The sequence below is a fragment of the Indicator indicator genome, chromosome 10 (genome assembly GCF_027791375.1).
Source record: "Indicator indicator isolate 239-I01 chromosome 10, UM_Iind_1.1, whole genome shotgun sequence".
Taxonomy (NCBI): Eukaryota; Metazoa; Chordata; class Aves; order Piciformes; family Indicatoridae; genus Indicator; species Indicator indicator.
This window is the reverse complement of record NC_072019.1, coordinates 22,037,686-22,057,994: the sequence shown is the minus strand read 5'-3', so window position 1 is coordinate 22,057,994 and position 20,309 is coordinate 22,037,686. Positions and strand designations below refer to the sequence as shown.

The 20,309-nt window shown below is 41.2% G+C and overlaps 1 protein-coding gene across 4 annotated transcripts in view; it reads left to right on the top strand.

The window, feature by feature from the left end:
- PIK3R3 (phosphoinositide-3-kinase regulatory subunit 3) overlaps nucleotides 1-18,271 on the top strand; it is a 71,611-nt gene extending 53,340 nt beyond the window's left edge. For 2 of the 4 annotated variants that reach the window (XM_054384632.1, XM_054384636.1), the window contains 9 exons: nucleotides 8,112-8,223; nucleotides 10,515-10,613; nucleotides 12,025-12,205; nucleotides 13,040-13,165; nucleotides 13,924-14,066; nucleotides 15,186-15,362; nucleotides 16,122-16,196; nucleotides 16,534-16,704; nucleotides 18,070-18,271. In XM_054384632.1, the coding sequence (XP_054240607.1) occupies nucleotides 8,112-8,223; nucleotides 10,515-10,613; nucleotides 12,025-12,205; nucleotides 13,040-13,165; nucleotides 13,924-14,066; nucleotides 15,186-15,362; nucleotides 16,122-16,196; nucleotides 16,534-16,704; nucleotides 18,070-18,271 (1,286 nt within the window). The remainder of the gene's footprint in view (nucleotides 1-8,111; nucleotides 8,224-10,514; nucleotides 10,614-12,024; nucleotides 12,206-13,039; nucleotides 13,166-13,923; nucleotides 14,067-15,185; nucleotides 15,363-16,121; nucleotides 16,197-16,533; nucleotides 16,705-18,069) is intronic. The other 2 variants (XM_054384635.1, XM_054384633.1) reach the window with 2 other exon arrangements.
- The last annotated feature ends 2,038 nt before the right edge of the window (nucleotides 18,272-20,309 follow it).

Here is a 20,309-nt window from a genome sequence, read left to right as displayed (position 1 = left end):
AGCCTCTCTAGTTCCTAGCATGTAATGCTAGAGATGATCATCTCTGCTTCTGGAGGCATTCTTTCCTTCCTTGCATCCCTGCTCTCAAAACTCTGAAACCAAAGCTGCTGCAATGGAGCTACTGAACATTGCCATTGTGAAGGTACACAGCACACTGTTTGGTGGGTGAGTTTTTCTTTGTGGGCAGCAGGGCATACACTTCAACAAATGCACCAGGAATATGTTTTAGAGGTGAAATGGATGAGAGAAGCTCATTGATGTACTGTGTATGTGAATTCTGGTGTCTGTTACAGCCTGAGTTTGTAATTGCAATTAAATTTCCCAGGTTGGCAGTACTCACACTGCATTGCCCTCTATAGTCATCCTGGGGATGTTGTAAGAGTTTAGATTGCAAGCCCTCTGAGGAACTTCTCCAAAGTGTCAAATTATAAGTTTTCAAGTTCGTAGCATCTCCACTCTGATTCATCTCCTGTCTCTAAAATTAGTCTCTTGAAGGATACAAAGAAGCTCAAATCAATGAGATGAATGCTTAAGACCCTTTCTGTTTTGAAGGGCACAGTACAGTCTCACTGGTCAGTTTTGGGAGAGTGAAAGAAGTTAAACTGCTGCTGGAAAATGGATTTCATTATATACTTTGGAGATCACCATGCACTTGAATGAGGAGAGTGAATCCATTTCTTTTGTTGCACCTTGATATCTCAGCATGAGCAATGGCTGAGCAGTCTGAACCTGGTTAGACAACTTCATGTGTACTCTGCTCAGGGCACTGTGTAGGACTGCATGGGTTAGGACTTCTGCCTTGGTGGAACTTCCTTCAAGATGGAGCTTCTTGGAAAAGATGATGCATGACACAAAGTACAGCAGTTTTCTTCTGAATACTTCTCAACTTGCAAAACCCTTCTAGAGTGCTGATTTGAACTGCACCTTTTGATTTTCATTTAGATGGCTCTCTGTTAGCATTGTAGGTAGTGTTGAAATGCTTCTACTTTGGTAAACAGAAAATAGTTTGACATAAGCACAGGGGCCAGGTACTGTATGAGGAATAGTTTTACATACTGCTCTGAGCTAGTGGTAAGCTGAAAGGAAATGTTATTTACAGCTATATTATTAAGTAAGCTTTTGTGCAGCAAACTTCTCATTAGTGCCAATTATTTTTGTGAATTGGTTCTCCTGTGAGGTTGCTACCTGATGTCTGGATGGATGGTTAGCCATTGAAATATGTGGGGGAAACAGCTTCAGGCTGTTTGTATTTAAAATTGCTTTTTGTTTGGTTTTGGTGGGTCTCCTTGTCTAGTATATCACATAGGCCTGACTTCATTCTCCATGTTCCACAATGAAAAGTTCATAGATCTCAATCACTGTGCTTATATTTTTCCTTACACTTATCCAAAAATCTATCTCCATGTATTGATCGCAGTATTTTTCTTATAGCTCTTTGAAGACCCTACCTGTGGAGGGTTAGACAACGTGCTGTGGTATTTCTTTTGAGAATGCAGATGAGGGCCTGCTTTAGTTAATAAGTGACAAGGACAATCTTCTTGCTCCTTGTATTTTATGTTTATTCTTATTGTATAGTCTTGTAGAACTTGCACTGAATACTGTCAGTATATGGTTGTTCTTATCAAACATCTTAGATTTTCATGGACAATAAAATGTCTGCTGCAGTTTTTCATCCAAAGAGTTGGTAGAATCCTGGGTCTGCAGGCTAGGGCATAAAACTTTCTTCCTGAAGTTGATCATGTGATGCTGGATAGTGACAGTCTGAGTGATGAAACATGGCAAAAGTTCTAAAAGATTGTTATTGTTGTGATAGTCAGTTTATTAATAGTGTGCTAATTATACTTGGCAGGTAAAAGAGCACTTGTCCCTTTTATTCTCCTCATGTTAACTTTGGGACAGTCACTTCAGCCCTTTTGGTGATGGTACCTCTGCTGCTGCTGTTGCTTTGCAGCTGTCACACTATGGTCTGGGTTGAAAGGAAAATTGTTCTGATAGAACAGTGAAGATAATTGGAAAGATGAGGGGGTTCGGCTTTGCAGCTTCGTGCAAAAGCTGAAATGAGGAGGAGACACCGTGTTACTTCATAGTGCAGAAGTCCAAGATTCCAGTGCCATTCGTTTCACAAGTATCTTCCATTGTTTCCATCTCAGGCAGTGAAGTAACAAGCCTTGTAAAGTGCTCCTGAAATGCCCTGAAGAACTCTGAATTTGAGCCAGCCCCGTCTTCATGCTGTGATTCATTGTTCTGCAGGTGTCTTGTGGTAGATAATCTTTTAACCTGTGCAGTAGCTGTGGATGCTTATGAAGAACAGCATAGCAGAAGTTGGGCAGACTGTAGGAGTTGAAACAGTGACTGGGAGGTGTGGGAGAGGACTGGATAGCTGAGGAGTTTTCAAACCAGATAGATCTTTATCAAAAAAAGCCAATTAATCAAAACTGAAATATTTCTTAAAGGTGTGTTGGTTTTTATGAAAGTTCATAGAAACACAAGCAAAGCTCTAATGGGAGTGTTTTCATTGGAAGCCTGCCTGGCTGTCTGCCCACTTGTCTGCTGTTTTTCGTAATGAGATATTGAAAGACTTCAATTCTTTGAATATGTCTTGCTCTTTGGCATCTTGCCTGTTTTGGGGGAGAGTGAAAATATGAGCATGCCTGAGGTTCTGTGGCCAGCAATAATGTGATCAAGTAGCTTCCTTCTCCGTCCCTTGAGGAGCTCTCAGTGCGTGCTAGCTGCCCTTTGAGGAAGGGCAGCTTCGAAGGGCATTGGCGCTCAGTACTTTGCAAGAGGGGTCTTGGCAAGAGAACTGAGGAGCCAAGATGCAGAGCTGCCAAGATAACTTACCTGCTAGTGGTGGGGAATGAGCTGCTGTCAGCAGGTGTGCATGACCCTCCTCTTTGTCAGCTGGAAAATCTGCAGAAGCGTGGTGCTGTATTGCTCTGCCTCACACCCGTAGCACACAGTTCCCCTGAAATGATGTGCAAAAAGCACATAATGCTTTTTTCTCAAAGGTCTTGAGGGAATCTCATGCAGCAATGACAAGTACAGCACTGTCAAGGGAGGGAAACATTTTGAGGCTTTGCCTTGAAAGTGTTAAAGATGACACTGTAGAGAGTAGTTAAAGAACTGAGGGGTTTTTTTCCTATTAAAAAAAAAAAGCAAGAAAAAAACAGCCTGTGTTTTCGTTCCAAGGCCTTATCTATACCTCCAAAGGGAAAACACTGTCCTTAAGGACATTTAAAAAGTTAACCTAACCGTGGTTTGCTTGCATGTTTCTATAGTACTGACACTTTGATTACAGTTTGTAGGGCATGTAGTGCATGTCAGGCTTTTTGAAGCTGGATAACTATTTTGGAAGTCTTCTGATCAGTTTTCTGCTTGTTCACAATGTGGAGGGAGAGTAAATTGAGGGCTTCAGAAGGAAGGCTAGAAAACAAGATCATGGAAGCGTTGAGTGACTTGAAATTGACTTTGAGTAGTTGGCAGCTGTGACTATTTGTAACAATAAGGTAGAGTTAATACTGGATTTAAACCTGCTATGCTTTAAGTACCTGGCCTGCAGCTCTTAGAAAATACACATTCTGGAGCTATTCTTAGACTTTAAGTGGCATCTGCCTTAAAACTGCAAATCATAGTTTAACTGACACGTTTATCTTGTATGTAAATACTGCAGACAGAAGAAACAGGCTACTTGAGTGAATGCTGTGTGGGGGTGCAGACCCAAAGCAGTCTTCTTTCACCTCTCCTGAATTAGTGACATTGAAGACCCTCAGACAGTGCTCTGTGGTTCTTGGGTCTTGTGAAGTTTCTGATTCAAAGTCTGACAGGGAAGAGTGCTTATGTCATGGAAGTCATGGTGTACTTGGAAGTTAAATTCTGGATCGACACAGCCCACTATTTTCTCCAAAAGACCTAAATTTAAATAAATAATAACAGTGCTAAAAACATCAGACACTTGCCAGCTTTTCTTTATTGCCTTGATTTTGGAGGTGGTTTGAATTTCAGGGAATCAAGTCAGTTAAATCTTGAGTAGTCTTTTTAAAAAGCAATTGTGAGCAGTCAAGGAATGATTAGAAAAATTACCTTTGCAAAGCCTGATCACTAGGCTTTGCTCTGTGGTCCTGCACGGCAGCTCTGGGGAACAGCTCGGCTGAAGCTACCTGCTGGAGCCGCACGGCAGCCTCCGGGCCCTGACGTCACAACATCCGATTGCGGGCCCGGCCGCATTGGCTGCTGCTGCCTCTGCTCCATCACCAGCTCCTTTTTATTTCCTCCCCCTCTTCCTAAGTGACACCAATCCCGGACGGGGATTTAGCTCAAGCTAGGCTGCTCGGGGAAGCTAGAGGAACTAGAACTGCTACCGAAAGAAAAAACAGAGATGCTCACTAGTGCATGAGGGAGAGCCAGTCTGTTGTCAGTGCTATGCCAGGTGGTCACTGAGGGCTGAGCCTGATTTGGGAAGGGATGGGTTCAGCTGAGCTGTTGCCTTTTGGGTTTCGGAAAGGTCTGTGCTGTAAAGCTGTCCTAGAGACATTGTAGGGTGAGAATGCTTGTGTATCTGGTGCAAAGAGAGGAGTTCTTTATTAGAACAGATAGCTCCATTGTGCTGTTAATCACTTGTGATCAATGTTCTTTTCTCTCAGGAAAAGGGAGGCAAGAAACCATCAGAATCTTTCACTCTAATCAGAGCTTGTTTTGAGATAAAGTAAGATTGTGCCTGTGGCTAGATCAGAATTGGACCCAGTGACATGGAAAGAAACACGGCTGCTCTTGAAAGCATTTCTGTTGACTTCAAGCCAATCTTATTTTACTTTACTGTAGAATTTTCATCAAGCATGCTACATAAAACTATTGGGGTGGGGTTTTTTTGTTTTATTTAAACTTTAGACTTTTTAAGGGTTTCTGTAGCTTCTCATAGAAACATAAGATTTCTCCTAGCATGGTGGTTAGTACTGTCCAGGTACTAGTAAAATACTGTTGTAGAACATCTCTTTTAGCAGTCCACTGGGCCAGTGTTTTGAGAGCAGTTGGGTGGATGCTGTGTGGTTAGCAGCAAAGTGGTTCCCTTGTGTCTCCTGGACTGTGGGATTTATACTACCTGGGTGCTCAGTTCTCCATTTGTCCAGACTACAGTCCTATCAGGCTGAGAGGGCAGGCAAGAAATGCTGAAATGGGTGAACATGTTATTCTGCTGGGTAAAGCAAAAAAGGAAGGGCCTGGTTCTGTATCCAATACAGGGGAAAATCTATTATGACTCAAAGAGCTCAAAGTATTAAAAGTAAAGAATTAGATCCATAGCTCTCTGGAAACAGGGTCCACCCTTGCAAATACTTTTGTATTTTTAAAATGTGCAAGCTATTAAAAAGCATTTTTCAAAAGTCTATTGTGAAAAGAGCTGGCTTCCATGAGTCAGGTTTTACAGGAACTGATCCAAGCCTTATTCTTTTCCCTGGAAGAATTTCCTTACAATTTTCTCATGCAGAATGGAGTTCTGCAGACAACCCCCTCTATAGTGAGAACTGATACTTATTAAGGGAAAGAAGGGGGGGGGGGGGGAAAACCCCACCTGTAGTAAGGGTACTTGGTGTAATGTCTAGTGCTGTGTCAGTATGCCAAGCACCCGTTCCTTACCCTGCTGGTTTTTGTTAGCTTGCTTTTCTCTGCCCAGTACCTTGGAGTGAGTCCTAACAAAACTGCTAAATAATTCCACAGTATATAAAGGAGCAAGACTTAATCTTACAAGGAGGGCTAGAGAAGTATTCAAGGACTCTAGAGAATACTTAAAAGACTCTTCTGAAAAGCCTCTATTACCATTGTAAAACAGGCTTTTATGCTGAAAAATACCTTGAAGTTTTTGATATTTCCAAGCCTTAACTTGCAAGACCCAGTGAAATAATTGGTGTTGTAGCTTCCTAAGAGTTCTCCACACTGTTTCATTTGCTTGTTGATGACTCAAAACCTACAGAAGAGTCTGGAGTAGATCATAGGTTTTCTGAACTTTGGTTTATTGCCATGTGCAGGCACTGATGAGACTCAGAATCACTGTGTCAGTCTTGTTGCTTGCTAAGAGTAATGGAGTACCACAGCCAAGATGTGAGGTGGGGAGGAGGGAGGACCTGAAGACATTCTCTAATTCAGGAACTTTGAGTAGGGGTGATGGAAGAGCATGTGGCACAATAAATAAACTTCACTGTACAGATTTAGCCTAGATCTATATTCCTCTGACCCCAGAAAAGCAGGATGGGGCTGGGAGCTTCAAGCAAAGTAGGGTTTAGGACTGTGTCTTACTCTTGATGGTGCTTTGTGCAAATACTTAGGTGCTATGCAAACAACTGTGGCTGAGCTAGGAGTAACTGAATCCTCCTAACCAGGAAGCTACCTCACAGAATCCAAAGGTTTTCACCTTCCTTTTATAACAAGACCTGTTATTGCTTCACTAGATATGTGCACACCTGAAAGGTCCCAGCTGACCCCATAAAAAGATCCTGTATGCCACTCTTTAATGCTCAGTCCCACAGAATGAATGCTGCTATCTGAATCAGGTGTTTGGTCAGCAACCCCAGGGTGCAAACGTCTGGGTCAAGGTTCAGGTTTAGTTTAGATTGGCTCGATTAAAGTATCTACTGGTTTGTCTGAGAACAGTGAAGTTACTGTGTCAAATAATCAACATGAAATGATATTTGGAGCTGCAGCTGGAGCGCTGTTTTCTCTCTTCTTTAATGTGGGAGGTGTGGCTCAGTGGTGAGCAGATGGATGGTGCCAAGTAGCACACCTCTCAGTGTTAAGCCATTCAGCACTGGAACTAGAGATCAAAATCCTCTTTCTGCTCCTTTTATTTGTACTTCTAGTTCTGCACTTGAATTGTGTGCATCTGAAAGATGGCTGTTGTCAGTGTGTCAGGCCTGCTCGCTGATGCTTGTGTAATCTGATGGCTAGGGCATGGGGCTGGGAGCACAGATGTTCAGGATCTGACTTAAAATGTGCTAGTAGCAATCAATGTGTGTAGCTGCTTTCCTACTCTGAATCCAAATGTGACCTGTCCTTGTAAAACACTGTCTTATGAAATGCCTGAAAAATGCTCAGTTTCAGTGGTAGTGTTTTTGGTGAGGCATTCAGACCCTGTAAACCAGAGGAGAGCCCTCTATGCATCTTTCTTGAACAAAATAGTGTAATGCATTTCTGCTGACAGACAAGTCTCTGCCAATACATGAGCATGCCCATGGCTGCTGAATTACTCCTGATGTAGGACTTACATTTGAGATGAAAATAAAGTTGTTTGAGCAAAAACTGACGAAATAGAGCTTCAGTGCGTTGTATGACCTGACATTGTGTAAGCTGTTTTGAGAACAGAACTAAAAGCTTTGAATTTGGAATAAGGGAATTCTGGGCAGGTATGTACTAGGCCCACAGATGCACAGTCCTGCCTGTCATTCAAGTATTTGTAGCATCCCTTTTCCTATGGTAAACACTTCAACTACATAAAGTGCAGGCGCTCTAACAGTGACCTAATGTCCCCTTGCCCCTTCCTTTATCGCCTCGTGTTCTGTAGTGTTCAGAGTCATAGCAAGAGCCTAAATGACAAATCTAGTATGAAACGTGAACTTTGGGCCTGTGATGGATATACTAGTGGTCAACCACCACTTCTCTCCCTAGCAGGATTTTTCCCTCTGAAGATAAATCCATCTGTTTGCTCTTAGAGCTTGGCACAAGGACTGGTGACACCTGAGCAACCAGTGTGTTTCTGTAGTGGTGCACAGTGCTCTCCAGGCTGTGGCTTTCAAACAATACACCTTTGTAACTTGTTTGGAGGTTTAGATGGTGATTGTCCTTGCAGTTGTGCCTGAGCCAGTCTTCCTTTTAACAAAACCTCATGTTTCCTCATACTCCTGCCCATTCTCCTCCCTCAAGCATGCGTTTGGTTTGAGAATTAGGAGATCTGGGATCATAGTGCAGCAGTTGACTGAACTTATTTTAAAACTACACATTCCATTTACTTAAAGAGCTCGAGATCCAAGTTCAAGGTGCGCAATTTCTCATGCTTTTTCACTGTCATATTTTGTTAGCAATTCAGTTATTTTCCCCTGTTTACCTTTCTTTAATCTGTTCTTTTTCAGCTCTTCCTCCAAAGCCCCCCAAACCAATGACTCCAGTCAATACAAATGGAATGAAGGACAACTCCAGTTTCTCTCTGCAAGAAGCAGAGTGGTACTGGGGGGACATCTCAAGGTATGCAATATTCCTAAAATATATTTTAAAATAATAGGTGTTATTAAAAGTAGAATAAGCTTATTAGAATTAAAGAACAGGCCTGTTTCAGGTAGCATAGTATAAGAGGGAAATGCTTCAGGACTGTTCTTGACACAGCACATAAGTAAGAGTCTTCAACTGGATCCAGGACTTGTGTTTAAATTGTCTCTGCTCTGGTGCCTATATTGCCAGTCTTGGTGACCGCTTTTGCAGGTTTCTAAATTTCTGCAGATACACAGTCTTTAATAGAAGATAAAATTATTTAGTTCAAAAGAAAAATGCTTCTGAATGCACTAGCTAGTAAGGTTTTGTTAAGCATACAATGTTGGGATGCATGCAGCTCAGCAAAATTTCAGTAGGAGATTCAGAATGAAAGTAGTTGCATTCTTACTTTTGGTTTCTTTCACGTTTGGTTAAAATGTATCTGTGTTAATTTCTATTACGTGGTGGTATAAATATAGCTTTTACAAATGCTAACCATCACCAGCTTTGAGCAGATGATAGACACATACCAAATGCATTTTTACCTCTTAAGGAAACCCATTTTCTATGTGCTTGAGAAAATATATGGCTTGGGAAAGGTTCAGAAGATGAAGTGCCAGTTAACATATACTTAATTGCATAAAGGATCTGAAGTGTCCAGTCATCTCTTTGCCTCTTAAGGCACTTCTGAAAAGTCTAGAATTTGGAACTCTAGGGGGAAACATGAGCAGGGAGTATGTGCATGAATTGCTCAGACTTGAGCACATAATACTTTAAAACACTTTGTCAGATCGAGGCATGAAAAACTTATTTGCCACAATGGTTCATTGAAGATCTAAGAAGGGAAGTAAAGTTTCATATCTTTATTGCGCCAACCTTATCTTTATAAAGCAAACTCATATAAATCTTGCTTTTGAAGGGCCTTGGCAGTGATGTTTTTCTGTTAATTCGAACTTGGGGCAGAGTGGTGAAACCTGATCACAAAACCCACTAGGCAATGTTTGTTTAAAACTGCTTGATGTTAGTTATCAGTTTGACGGCGGATTTATTCCTCAGCTAACAGCGCACGTGATGGCAGGAGCTAATGCAGTACAAATCATGCTGAAGTGGCTTTATTAGATTAAAATGTGGCACATACATGTGAAGATGGAATTGTTTATGACCCTAATTTGACAGGCAGTAGGTAAGGGCTGCATCGAGCTGTCTTTTTCAGGCAAAAATTTATGCTGAAAATTTTGGCACAAGCTCCAGGGTGCAACTCACAGGCATAAACCCAAGGCCTTAGATCATCCCTATCTGTTCAAAAAGGTGGCCACCTGAGTTAAGCAGGTCCAATCTGTAGAATGTTCTGAGGGGAGTGAGCAGATAGGCACATGATACTTAACAGGGCTCTGTCTGTCTTACTAACAATGGTTTGCAAGTAGCTTAAATCAAAACCAGGGCTGTTTCATAACAATGCTTTTGTACCTTGGTATTTGAACAAAAAAGCTGCTGTTGATTTTTGTGTACGATTCACGTAGGCTTCCTACCTCACTTAGATAACATCAAGGCTACCTGATAAACTCATATTTTCCAAATGATTGTATTAAAAAGTGCTTAATGCTTCTGAGAACCTGTGAGGGAGCTGTTATAAAGTGAGATATGTAATCTGGGTGAAATGGTCACACCTGGCAAGACCCTTAACTCTTAAGCTGAAATAAGTAATGCTTATAGGTACTCAGTTTGGCTAAAAGATTTTTTTTTTTTTTAATTTCGCTTAGGGCTCTGGACTGAGTATCCTTTTTCTTTGGTGGTAAAGAAGGAAAAGTTGTGAAGCTAGTAAGGTTGTAGTGGTTTAAAACTGCTGTAAATAAGATCAAAGTTAAGCCAATAATGAGTCTCTTGAGACTGAAACTGTGGTAAACTCTAGACACCTTTGAGCTATGATGCTAGAGACTGCTTCTTAAGGTCAGGACTGGTTTCTCAAAGGGGCACCTGTTTCCAGTGTAGACTTAAGCCTGAGCAGATTACAGGGAAAGGATGTAAACAGAGACAGATGCTACTATTGCTTAAACAGGTTTTTTTTCTAAGTGATACCTGAGTGCAGCTATATTTTAGTGTATCTATACAAGTTCAGATTTGCTTTAAATGTCCTAAAAGACAGGAGAGCCTGAGCGTGAAAGATTTCCTGATACTTTGAAGATGGAACTTCTTATGCATGCTGGTGTTGCTGGCTCCAACCTTGACACCTGTAGCAAAGGTGGTCATGTCCTTAACTCTTCTATTTTGTCTTCCATTGTATTCTCCAGGGAAGAAGTAAATGACAAACTACGAGACATGCCAGACGGAACTTTCCTGGTACGTGATGCATCAACCAAGATGCAGGGGGACTACACTCTGACCTTACGGTAAGCATTGAGCAGTTGTGGACCACGTAGCTGAGTAGCTGTAGACTGAGTAGCTAGTTACTTTACCAGTGGCAGCAGTGGCTGTGTAAAGCTGACATAGGTCAAGTTGAGAGGTGTTCCTAAAGGTACTGTAGATCACAGAATCGACAAATAGTTTTTGAGAGTTGGTTCTGTCCCTTGCTAAACACTACTGTAAGGATCTCTGTGTAGGCTAAGTAGGACTGGGGGAGGAGAGCAACCCAGTAGTGCTTCATAGTTTCAGAACTGCTAAGGTGAAAGGTACTTATAAACTAGGGCTTTGAGTAATGGGAGGGTGCTGAATGTCTTGTCAGTGTGCAGCTCTGGAGAATTGAATACAGTGTCTTTGTGAAAAGTGTCTTGTGTCTTCTGATCTAAACTTTAGGAAATACTGAACTGGAGCAATGTTTCTTCATTAAAATTGTCTGCAAGTGGCAGACTTCCCAGAGCTGCCCCAGACCTGTCTGCTGCAGTTAGGCAGTAGATCTCATGTGATTAGCTGCTGGTGCCTTGCCCAGCCTGTCCAGCCACTTGCCTCTGCCAGGCTCCTAAGATTGGTTGTTAGAGGCAAATGGGTGAGGTGCATAAGCTACTGCCTCATAGCATAGCTTCAGGAGTTACTGTGATATAGTAGATATTTGATCTTGCCATGAAATTCTATTGTCTTAATGGCAGGTTTGACCCCATGGGGGTAGTTTAAATTCTGCTTTAACTTCTGCCTTGAAGTTGATGGCTTATGCACTACGGTTTGGTTATTTTGATGAATGCAGATGTCTTTAGGAACAAAATTGAGAGTGCAGGAAGGATAGGCTATTGTCTAAACAGTCTGTTGGTGAAAAAAGGAAGAAATAAGCACTGTATTTGTGGAAACTGCTAGAATGTATAAATCTGGATAATGTGAAGTCCTGAACTTACAACCATCTTGTAATCCTCAAAGGACTTTTTTTGTTTAGGTTTCTGTATCCTGTATGAGCATCCATAACTCAAGAGACTTGTTAATCAGCTTATAAATATATACTCACTTGTATACTATTACTTGACCCCAAATTGCAGGAAATTGAGGGTTTGGGTTTTCATATGGCTACTTTGTTCAGCCTTCAGCATCCTCGTTTTCCCTTGCAAAGCTTCTGGCAAAGCCAGCGCTTAAACACCATAAGCTGGCTCCAGAATGAATGCAAAGGAAGAGATTTACTTTGGGCTTTGCTCCTGTTCAATTCTGTGTGTACTGACTCAAACCACCTAGTATCTGTGTGTATGTAAGGAATCGCTCTGCGGGTGTCCAGTGTCAAAGCCACTTGCCAAGGAGTTTCACTGGTGTCTTTTAGCAGCCTTAGGGTTGAAGAGGGATAGGAGGCACACAGTAAAACCTCTCCATGACTCTACCACTTTACAGGAAGGGTGGCAACAATAAACTGATAAAGATCTATCATCGGGATGGAAAATATGGCTTCTCTGATCCACTGACCTTTAATTCAGTTGTGGATCTGATCAACCACTACCGCAATGAGTCTCTGGCTCAGTATAACCCAAAGCTTGATGTGAAGTTGATGTATCCAGTGTCCCGGTACCAGCAGGTAAGATCCTGATCCTTCATTGGACCCCAATAGCTGTTAGTTCAGACAAGAATGAAGTTGCAAGCATGTATGTAATTGGTTTCTCTGTGAAGTCTGATTTATTTTGGAGGGTTTTTTTTAAACTTAAAAAAACACCAAACAAAAGAGTTGCCACATTTGACCTCACCATGCTTGTAATAATGGATCTTCCGAATTGTCTACCTGTTTAAGCTTCATTTTATGAAGCTTCCAGTCTGTCTGAGCAGTCCATTAAAGAAGTGAAACCTGATGTGAATCAGACTTAAACCTCTGAGAAGCCTTTGGTTTTTTTTCCCCTTGGATCCTTGTGGACACTGTTGTAGGCAGCATAGTCTTTGAAGCACATGCAAGCTGTACAGCTGCTCTCTCTGTGCATAGCTGTCTAGATTTTTGAAGAATATTTGTTTAAAGTTGTATTCAGTAGCCTGAGACGCTGTCCTGCATTAAGGAAGAAAAACTGCAGAGTTTTTCGGAAAACAAAATATTCTGAGGATATTCTAAGGGATTCACTTCCTCCTTTCTCCAATGGGGAGGGGATAGCAATGCTGGATCTAAGTTGTAGTGTTTTGGAAGCTTTGTGTTTTGGCATGGTTTTTGGTGTCTTACACTGTGACACCTAGTTCTAGTTCCTACTGTCTGTAAACAGTAGAACTTGTTGGAGGAAGGGAGATTTCAATACAGTGCCTGTTCTGTAGAAACCTGATTATAGAAATTATGCTAATGACTGTAAAATGCAAACATGCATAAATGGACAAATGAATACTCTTAAGAAAAAGCTGCGTTGCTTGATGACTTAATAGCTTTCTGTATGTACAGGATCAGTTGGTGAAAGAAGATAATATAGATGCAGTAGGTAAAAAGCTTCAAGAATACCATGCTCAGTATCAGGAAAAGAGTAAGGAGTATGACAAGTTGTATGAAGAATATACCAGAACGTCACAGGTTGGTTCTGCTTTCTCTATCTTTAAGTCTATTTATTGTTGCTTAAGAAGAAAACTATTTTAACTTGTTAAATTTTAACCAAATTTTAACCAAAGGCAGTCCAAGAAGTCAAAAAACAAGGAAAACAACTTAGTAAATGGTGGTGGAATAGAGCAGGATGGTTTCAGAGCTGATGGAAACAGTGCATATTACTTGTTACTTGGAGTTATGGAGTGGGGCAAGGAAGAAAGGAGCTGAGCTTGCTAGTGTAAGGTAGAACAGTGAAGACAGGCATCTCCTGCAAGCTTTGCAGGCTCTTTCTATGGCTGAGTATTTCCAGCTGCTATATGCTGCAGTGAGAGTTGTGGAGAGGTTTGTCCAGGTTTTTCGTAGTCGTGTTCAAATCAGATACCAGATATTCCGAACTAAGGAAGTATAAATACAGTCTTTGGACTGCTTCGTATAAAATAAGATACCTCATATATGGGGAGGAGGTTTACTGGCAGTCATCCTGCAAACTAAGATGGAAAATATGACTAAAATATTTGAGGGGTTTGCAGTCTAACAGCATCGTGTGGAGGAGGAGGGCAAACTTACAGGGAGCAAGCCTTGCCTGTACTTCCCTGTCTCTACTCAGACATTTGCTTAAACTTTAAACTGATTAATCGCATCTTGACTTGTGGGGGAGAAAAGTTCATCTTCTCAGTCAATATGGGAAAGCATAACTCTTCTATTGTCATCTGTATCATGAAGAAATCAAGGACTCTTTCTTCACGTAGGAAATTCAGATGAAGAGGACAGCAATTGAAGCATTTAATGAAACTATTAAGATATTTGAGGAGCAGTGCCACTCACAAGAGCGATACAGCAAAGAATACATTGAGCGATTTCGCAGGGAGGGGAATGACAAAGAGATTGAACGGTAGGTAGGCTCTCAACTTGTTTGCACAGAATGAAAAGCTAGTGTCCACCCTGACGCTCCCATGAAATTGTTTTATGTCATTTTGCATAATGTAAACCACTTTGTAAACTCAGTATTCTCTCTGAGACCTTCCCCCAAGGTGTCTGAACCTTCAGTAAAACCCTCTTCTGAGAAATTGCGTTGTAGACAGGAGCAGTGGGAAATCTCTGGATTGTTCTCTTAACTTCAATAAATCAAGATACTGTGATGAGGACCAGGAAAGGATCAGAAAACTAATTTTATTTGCTTATCCCACTTTGCTTTGGATTTGCTCTGAATATAATTCAGACAAATCTGTACTTGTAAACTGTGAAATGTGCATAGATCTGGTAAATCTCATAAATCTATAGTCATTTTTAGTTACTTTCAAAGAAAAGCAGTATTTCATTCTCTTCTTAGTAGTGGATAGTGGTCATGTCACAGAAATTGAGCAAGGGCCTCTTGTTAAGATTGCCCTGCTGTGAAGATACAGCTCTTCCTGCTACTATCTGGGCCTTTGAAGAAATGCCTAACTTGACACAATGCTTTGAGACACAGTAGGGTAACCTTAAGGAGACTTTTAGACTCAAACAATTACCTGTAATAATCTTCCTTGATTGTGGTGCTTCATTCTGACTAAAAATAAATTAACTGGGGAAATTGGTAGTTAAGGAAAATTACCTAACCTGCAAACTCTTCTTGAGCAGGCAGCATTTCTTCCTGGCAGCTCTTCATAAGGACTGGGATCATGGGTCTGAAGGCTGCATTTGAAATTTTGCTGGTTCTATGATCCCAGTGGTAGGATTGCATAATTGACATACAAAAAAACCAAGTGAGTGACAATGAGGAGGAATCTCTTCTGGTTTACCCTGCATGTGTGCCAGAAATATATTAAGGTAAAATGAAGGTTCAAACTGTGCAAGAAAAAAAAAGTGGTAGACCTTCTGGCAGCCTTACTGTAATTCTCTTGTTAAGATGAGGTGGTCAAAGGGAGGAGCTGCTGTTATGGTAGTCTGTGGTACTCTTTTCTAAATGCTACTGATAAGGTTCAGTCCTTCTAGACTGGTTTGCCCTCACCTCAATTATTACACTTGTTTTCAGGATAATGATGAACTATGAAAAATTAAAATCACGTCTGGGTGAGATCCATGATAGTAAAATGCGCCTGGAACAAGATTTGAAGAAGCAAGCTCTGGACAACAGGGAGACTGATAAGAAAATGAATAGTATCAAGCCTGACCTGATTCAGCTCCGCAAAATCAGAGATCAGTATCTTGTGTGAGTAAGCCTGACCTGTACCTCAGAATAGTGTCTCTGATGAACCTGATTAATGATTGTTTCCATCAGGGTAATGAGAACTAAATTATTTTCATAATCAAGGTTCTCCAAGTGTTAAGGTGCTACATATCCAACATGGAATGCCTGGGTAATTGGTTGGCCTGGTCATGTCTGCAGTACTTAGTCTGCCACAACTTAGGTGCAACTATTGTAAATAAAACATTTAAGATAAATGAGTTATAAGCAAAGTTTGTCAGCTAATGAAACAGAGGTTAGTACTTTTTGTCCTAGGTGTGGCAGATGTTGCTTGTACCCACACTTGATTTCTGACACCTCTGTTACCAGCTCTTAGTGTCCTTGGGCTGGACTCATAGCACTAGGATTCTGGCAGAAGACAGAAGGGGAACACAGTGTCTCAGAAGGCAATGTTAAGAGGTTAAAAGCCAATGGCAATACTACTTTCATTTTCCCAAGAGAAACAGGCTGCTGTCACAATTACTATTCTGCTTCCTTTGTGGACTGCACCGTGCAGAGTCAGTACCTATTCCTCAGGCTCTGTTTTTTTACTATGTCCGCTAACAAGCATCTCAGAAGATGGTGCAGGGAAGCATTCTTACAGGATCTTTGGTCTTTCTACAGCTTTTTTCTACTGGAGAACAAACTAAGGTCCAGAGTGTGTCTTTGTGGGACCTTGTGTCTGAGCTTCAGCTTGCTCAGTATGAAAACTCTAATGTTATTAATGTTTTCTTATTCTGGCAGATGGCTCAATCACAAAGGAGTGAGACAGAAGCGAATAAATGACTGGCTGGGGATCAAAAATGAAAATATTGATGAGTAAGTGCTACTATACATGGTATTTTACTGAGAAGTTTTAATAAGTGTTTTCTCTTGTGAGGGTTGGTAATACAAAACACCAGTTTCTCAATACGGAACTGTAGAAAAAGGGGGAAATTCTCCAGGGCTAATAATTCTGCTAAAGAATTTAAGATTAAATGAAATCAGAACAATTAAATTCTAAATCAAAGCCTTTAATACTTGTTCATTAGGAGTCTGTCCTTCCAATTTGGGGGTGTTCTAGTATTTCTTTGAATTTCTGCAAAAATAAATCACTCTGCTTATTAATTCCTTTACCAACTTCTGGTTAAGTTGATAAATTTATCCTCTCTTTCAGCACATACTTTATGAATGAAGAGGATGAAAACCTGCCACACCATGATGAGAAAACTTGGTTTGTTGGGGATCTCAACCGTATCCAGGCGGAAGACTTGCTCTGTGGGAAACCCGATGGAGCGTTTTTAATTCGTGAGAGCAGCAAGAAAGGATGTTATGCTTGTTCTGTGGTGTAAGTATTTTCCTTTTTTTGTTCTAACTACTCAATTCATAAAAATCTTTCTTCTGCAGAACAATAGCCAGGCTCGGCCTAGCCTCAGCCTACTCATTGGAATGTGTTACATGTTTGCAGGAAGACCTCTTACGTTAGAAGCTGTGTTGCTATGACTGTGGAATAACTCTAGTCCTAGCAGTCTCTTCAGTCACCATGGTAGTTAGCATAAAATTCTGAAGTATCCCAATAGTCATAAGGAAATTAAGGCCAAATTCTTCCGTTCTTCCCTGCCAAGGAACACATGGGAAGAAGTAAAAGGAGGCTGTGAAGCTGTGTAACGTCTTCTGTGCTCATTTTCAGACGTACCTAATTCTAGATGGCTTCTCTTGCATGTTTAAGATAACAGAGATGCTTCAGAGGAGATGTTACTTGCAAGCAGTAGTTTTTGACATTCACACAGCCTTGCATTGATTTCTTGTATTTCACTTCATTTTATGCTGGTGTAATGGAGGTCAGAAACAGTCTTGATTCCATTATCTAAAAATCCTTCAAGCCTGTTCTGGAGTGCAAAATGGCTTTCACTGATTTATTTCACATGAGGTTAATTGCTTCTGAAAGCAAGTCTGAGGAATGAATATGTGAAGGTATATCGCCTCAAGGCAACTGAAGATTGTAGTATCTGCCATGTTCAAAATGCTGTTCATCACAGTCACTGAAGTGATGGGTTCATCAGATACTTTTGGTTAGTGTCACACTACAAGCTAGCAAAGGGATGGCATGAAGTAACCTTGTTCCTACGTGTGACCTGGATTGAAATGGGCTCCACTGCAGGGATTACATAATACTCCATGTTTCTGGCAGATGAGTGTTTCTAGAAGCTTTGGAAATACTGTTACAGTAACTGCTTTGCCAAGTTAGGGACTCAGTCGCTATGACTTCAGATAATGAACCGTTTTGAGCTCCTGCCATGCTTAAGATTGCAACACTATCCCTCACAGTGCATTCTTCAATTCCTGAAATACACTGTAGGTCCTAAGAATTTGTGGGGTTTAGTGGCTTTGCTTAGTAGAAAGGTTTCCAGATAAGTTGAGCACACAGTTGTTCTTGACTTCAGGTGTTTATCTTCATGGTTAAGCTCTTGACTTGTCCCCCAAGAGTAGTTTGGAGAACAATGCAGGAGGGAAATCTGCTGGGCTAGAAGAGACCTCTTATGTGGATTGTTATGCCAGACTGTTTAATCGCATGCCCTGAAGCAGTGATTCTTCAGACTGTATTAATCTCTACTCCTATCTACTGGGTCCTCCATTATGTCATTTAGTGACTGTTAATAGACTGTCACTTTGGCTTTGTCCTTTGATGTTCTCCTGTTTCCTTTCCTTGCAGAGCTGATGGAGAAGTGAAACACTGTGTGATCTACAGCACTCCAAGAGGTTACGGGTTTGCTGAACCATATAACCTGTACAGCACACTGAAGGATTTGGTTCTTCATTACCAGCAGACATCCCTTGTCCAACACAATGATTCCCTAAATGTCAGGCTTGCCTATCCTGTCTACGCACAGATGCCCCCCTCTCTCTGCAGATAAATTTGGAGGAGGAGGAAAGTGTTGGCTATCTCGGATTCTTTTCTACAGTTTTTACTAGAACTCGGAGGGCATTCTTTCTCCTTAGACTGCTTGTTTTGCACAAGAAGAGATTCTGTGAATGTGAATCAAAAAGAGGCCTAGCAGCAACAAGATGACAACTTGGGTGTAGGTGTCCTGGTGCTACTTTAAAAGCTCAGCTGTGCTTTTACACTGATACTTTTGTTTCCTTATGAGGGGAATAAACTCGACACAACACATACAAAAATACTGGAAGCAAAACATCGTTTTATGGAGATAATTTTTTGCCAGGCACCTTCAGTGGAACTTGTAGTTGGATTTTGTTTTCTCTTGTTCTTGTAGAGACAATTTGAAGCCTCTGTTTGAGGCATCAGTAATGTCTTTCAGTCTTAAACCCCCAAGAAACTAGGGGGGAAACTCTACCACAGCAATTCTTCTCTGTTAATTTTAGCAGCTTCACTGCAATTCAGCTGAACTTCCAAAAGAGAGCTTGTCTTGAGGTAGCATGGAATTTGGTGAGAAGACCAAAGGAATTATGGGAAAGCTTCAGGTTTTTATTTAAGTGGAAAAATGCTTGTAAGGAAAAGTTGCTTTATTTTTTTGTCACCAGTAACAAAGTTTTGGTTTCAATGGCATTACAGGTCTTCACTTCAAAGAAAGGTTTCTAACCAAGCTGAACACACCAAAACTTTGTTTGTTGCTAGATTGAGCACTTACAGGGAAGGTTGCGTTAGCATCCACACGTACTTTCTACACCAAAACTTGAAAGAAATAAAAGGAAAAGCTAAACTTTGTGTAGCCTCAAAACACTAAATTTGTCTGATCTAGTGTAATCGCTCACTCTCCTCTTTCTTGACCCCAGTTCCTCCTGTTCCTCAACTTGGGGTTCTGTTTCCAGTTTTCGATGATACTGTGCTTCAGAATGTAAACCAGAACGAAGCTTGCACTCTCCTGTTGCAGTTCTTGCTGAACAATGACAGATTCTTGTAACACTTGAGTTTTGTATAGAAGAGGTAGGTGCAGTCAAATGCTTCTGGATGGCTTATTGTACCAAATTCTTTCATGGGGTGTAGTCATTTCCAGTTGTATAGAAGCAAGCATGCTAATTATAGATCTCCTCTGATTTGTTCTTTGCAAGCTAAGCTCTGAACCCTCACACCACTACAGCCAAGCAAGGTTTTACACTGGTATAATCTAAATTCCCTTGTAGTTATTTTGGACATGATGCAAAACACAGGGAGGGAAGAGAGCCATACTCAGTTATTGGATGTCTGGTACCATCCTTTGGCAAGGGCTGCTGGTAAAAACTGGAGTGGGTAGTGCTGGGCTTTGTCAAGTACAGCAATCATCCAATAAATCCCCTCCCTGGAAAGTATACAAAGCAGCTTATTTCCATTCCTTAAGCTTCTAAAATGAAAAAGAGCTAACTTTGGCAAACTCAACCACTTGGCATCAAAGAAGAACTGGCAAAGCAATTGTTCTGTGTGCAACCTTGAAAGTTACTTTTGTTCCTATTACTGGAAGCAGTTCCCTTGCACTGCACCCATTGTGCAGGGCAGGAAGCAGACGGTCATGCAGGGCTGAGAATGCTCTGGACCTCTTTCTGACCTTGGGGCTGATTTCCTGTTCAAATGGTGGGGTGTGGGGTTTTGGGGTTTTTTTTGTTGTTGTCATTCTATAATGTCTGGCAGTAGTGCCAGGCTTGTTGGTGGTTACTGTTTACACTACAAGTATTATTTCTCTGAATGTCATGAATTTACAAGCAGGGAAGTGACAAGGCTGGAGCACTGACAGCCATAGCAGGAAGGGAAGTCTGGTTGCCTGGAATGTCTGTGAGATGTTCTATTTTGCACTAATGATCCTGATACATCCCAGGCACTTTCTAATCTGCCAGAATGCAAAGAACTCTGTAGTTGCCACTTTAAATGAAACACTACAAAACTTAACCAAAACTGGGTGAGAGGAGAAGATTCATGCAAGCTGCTGTTGAAGTGACCCACATCTGCTCGTGTGTCTTTTC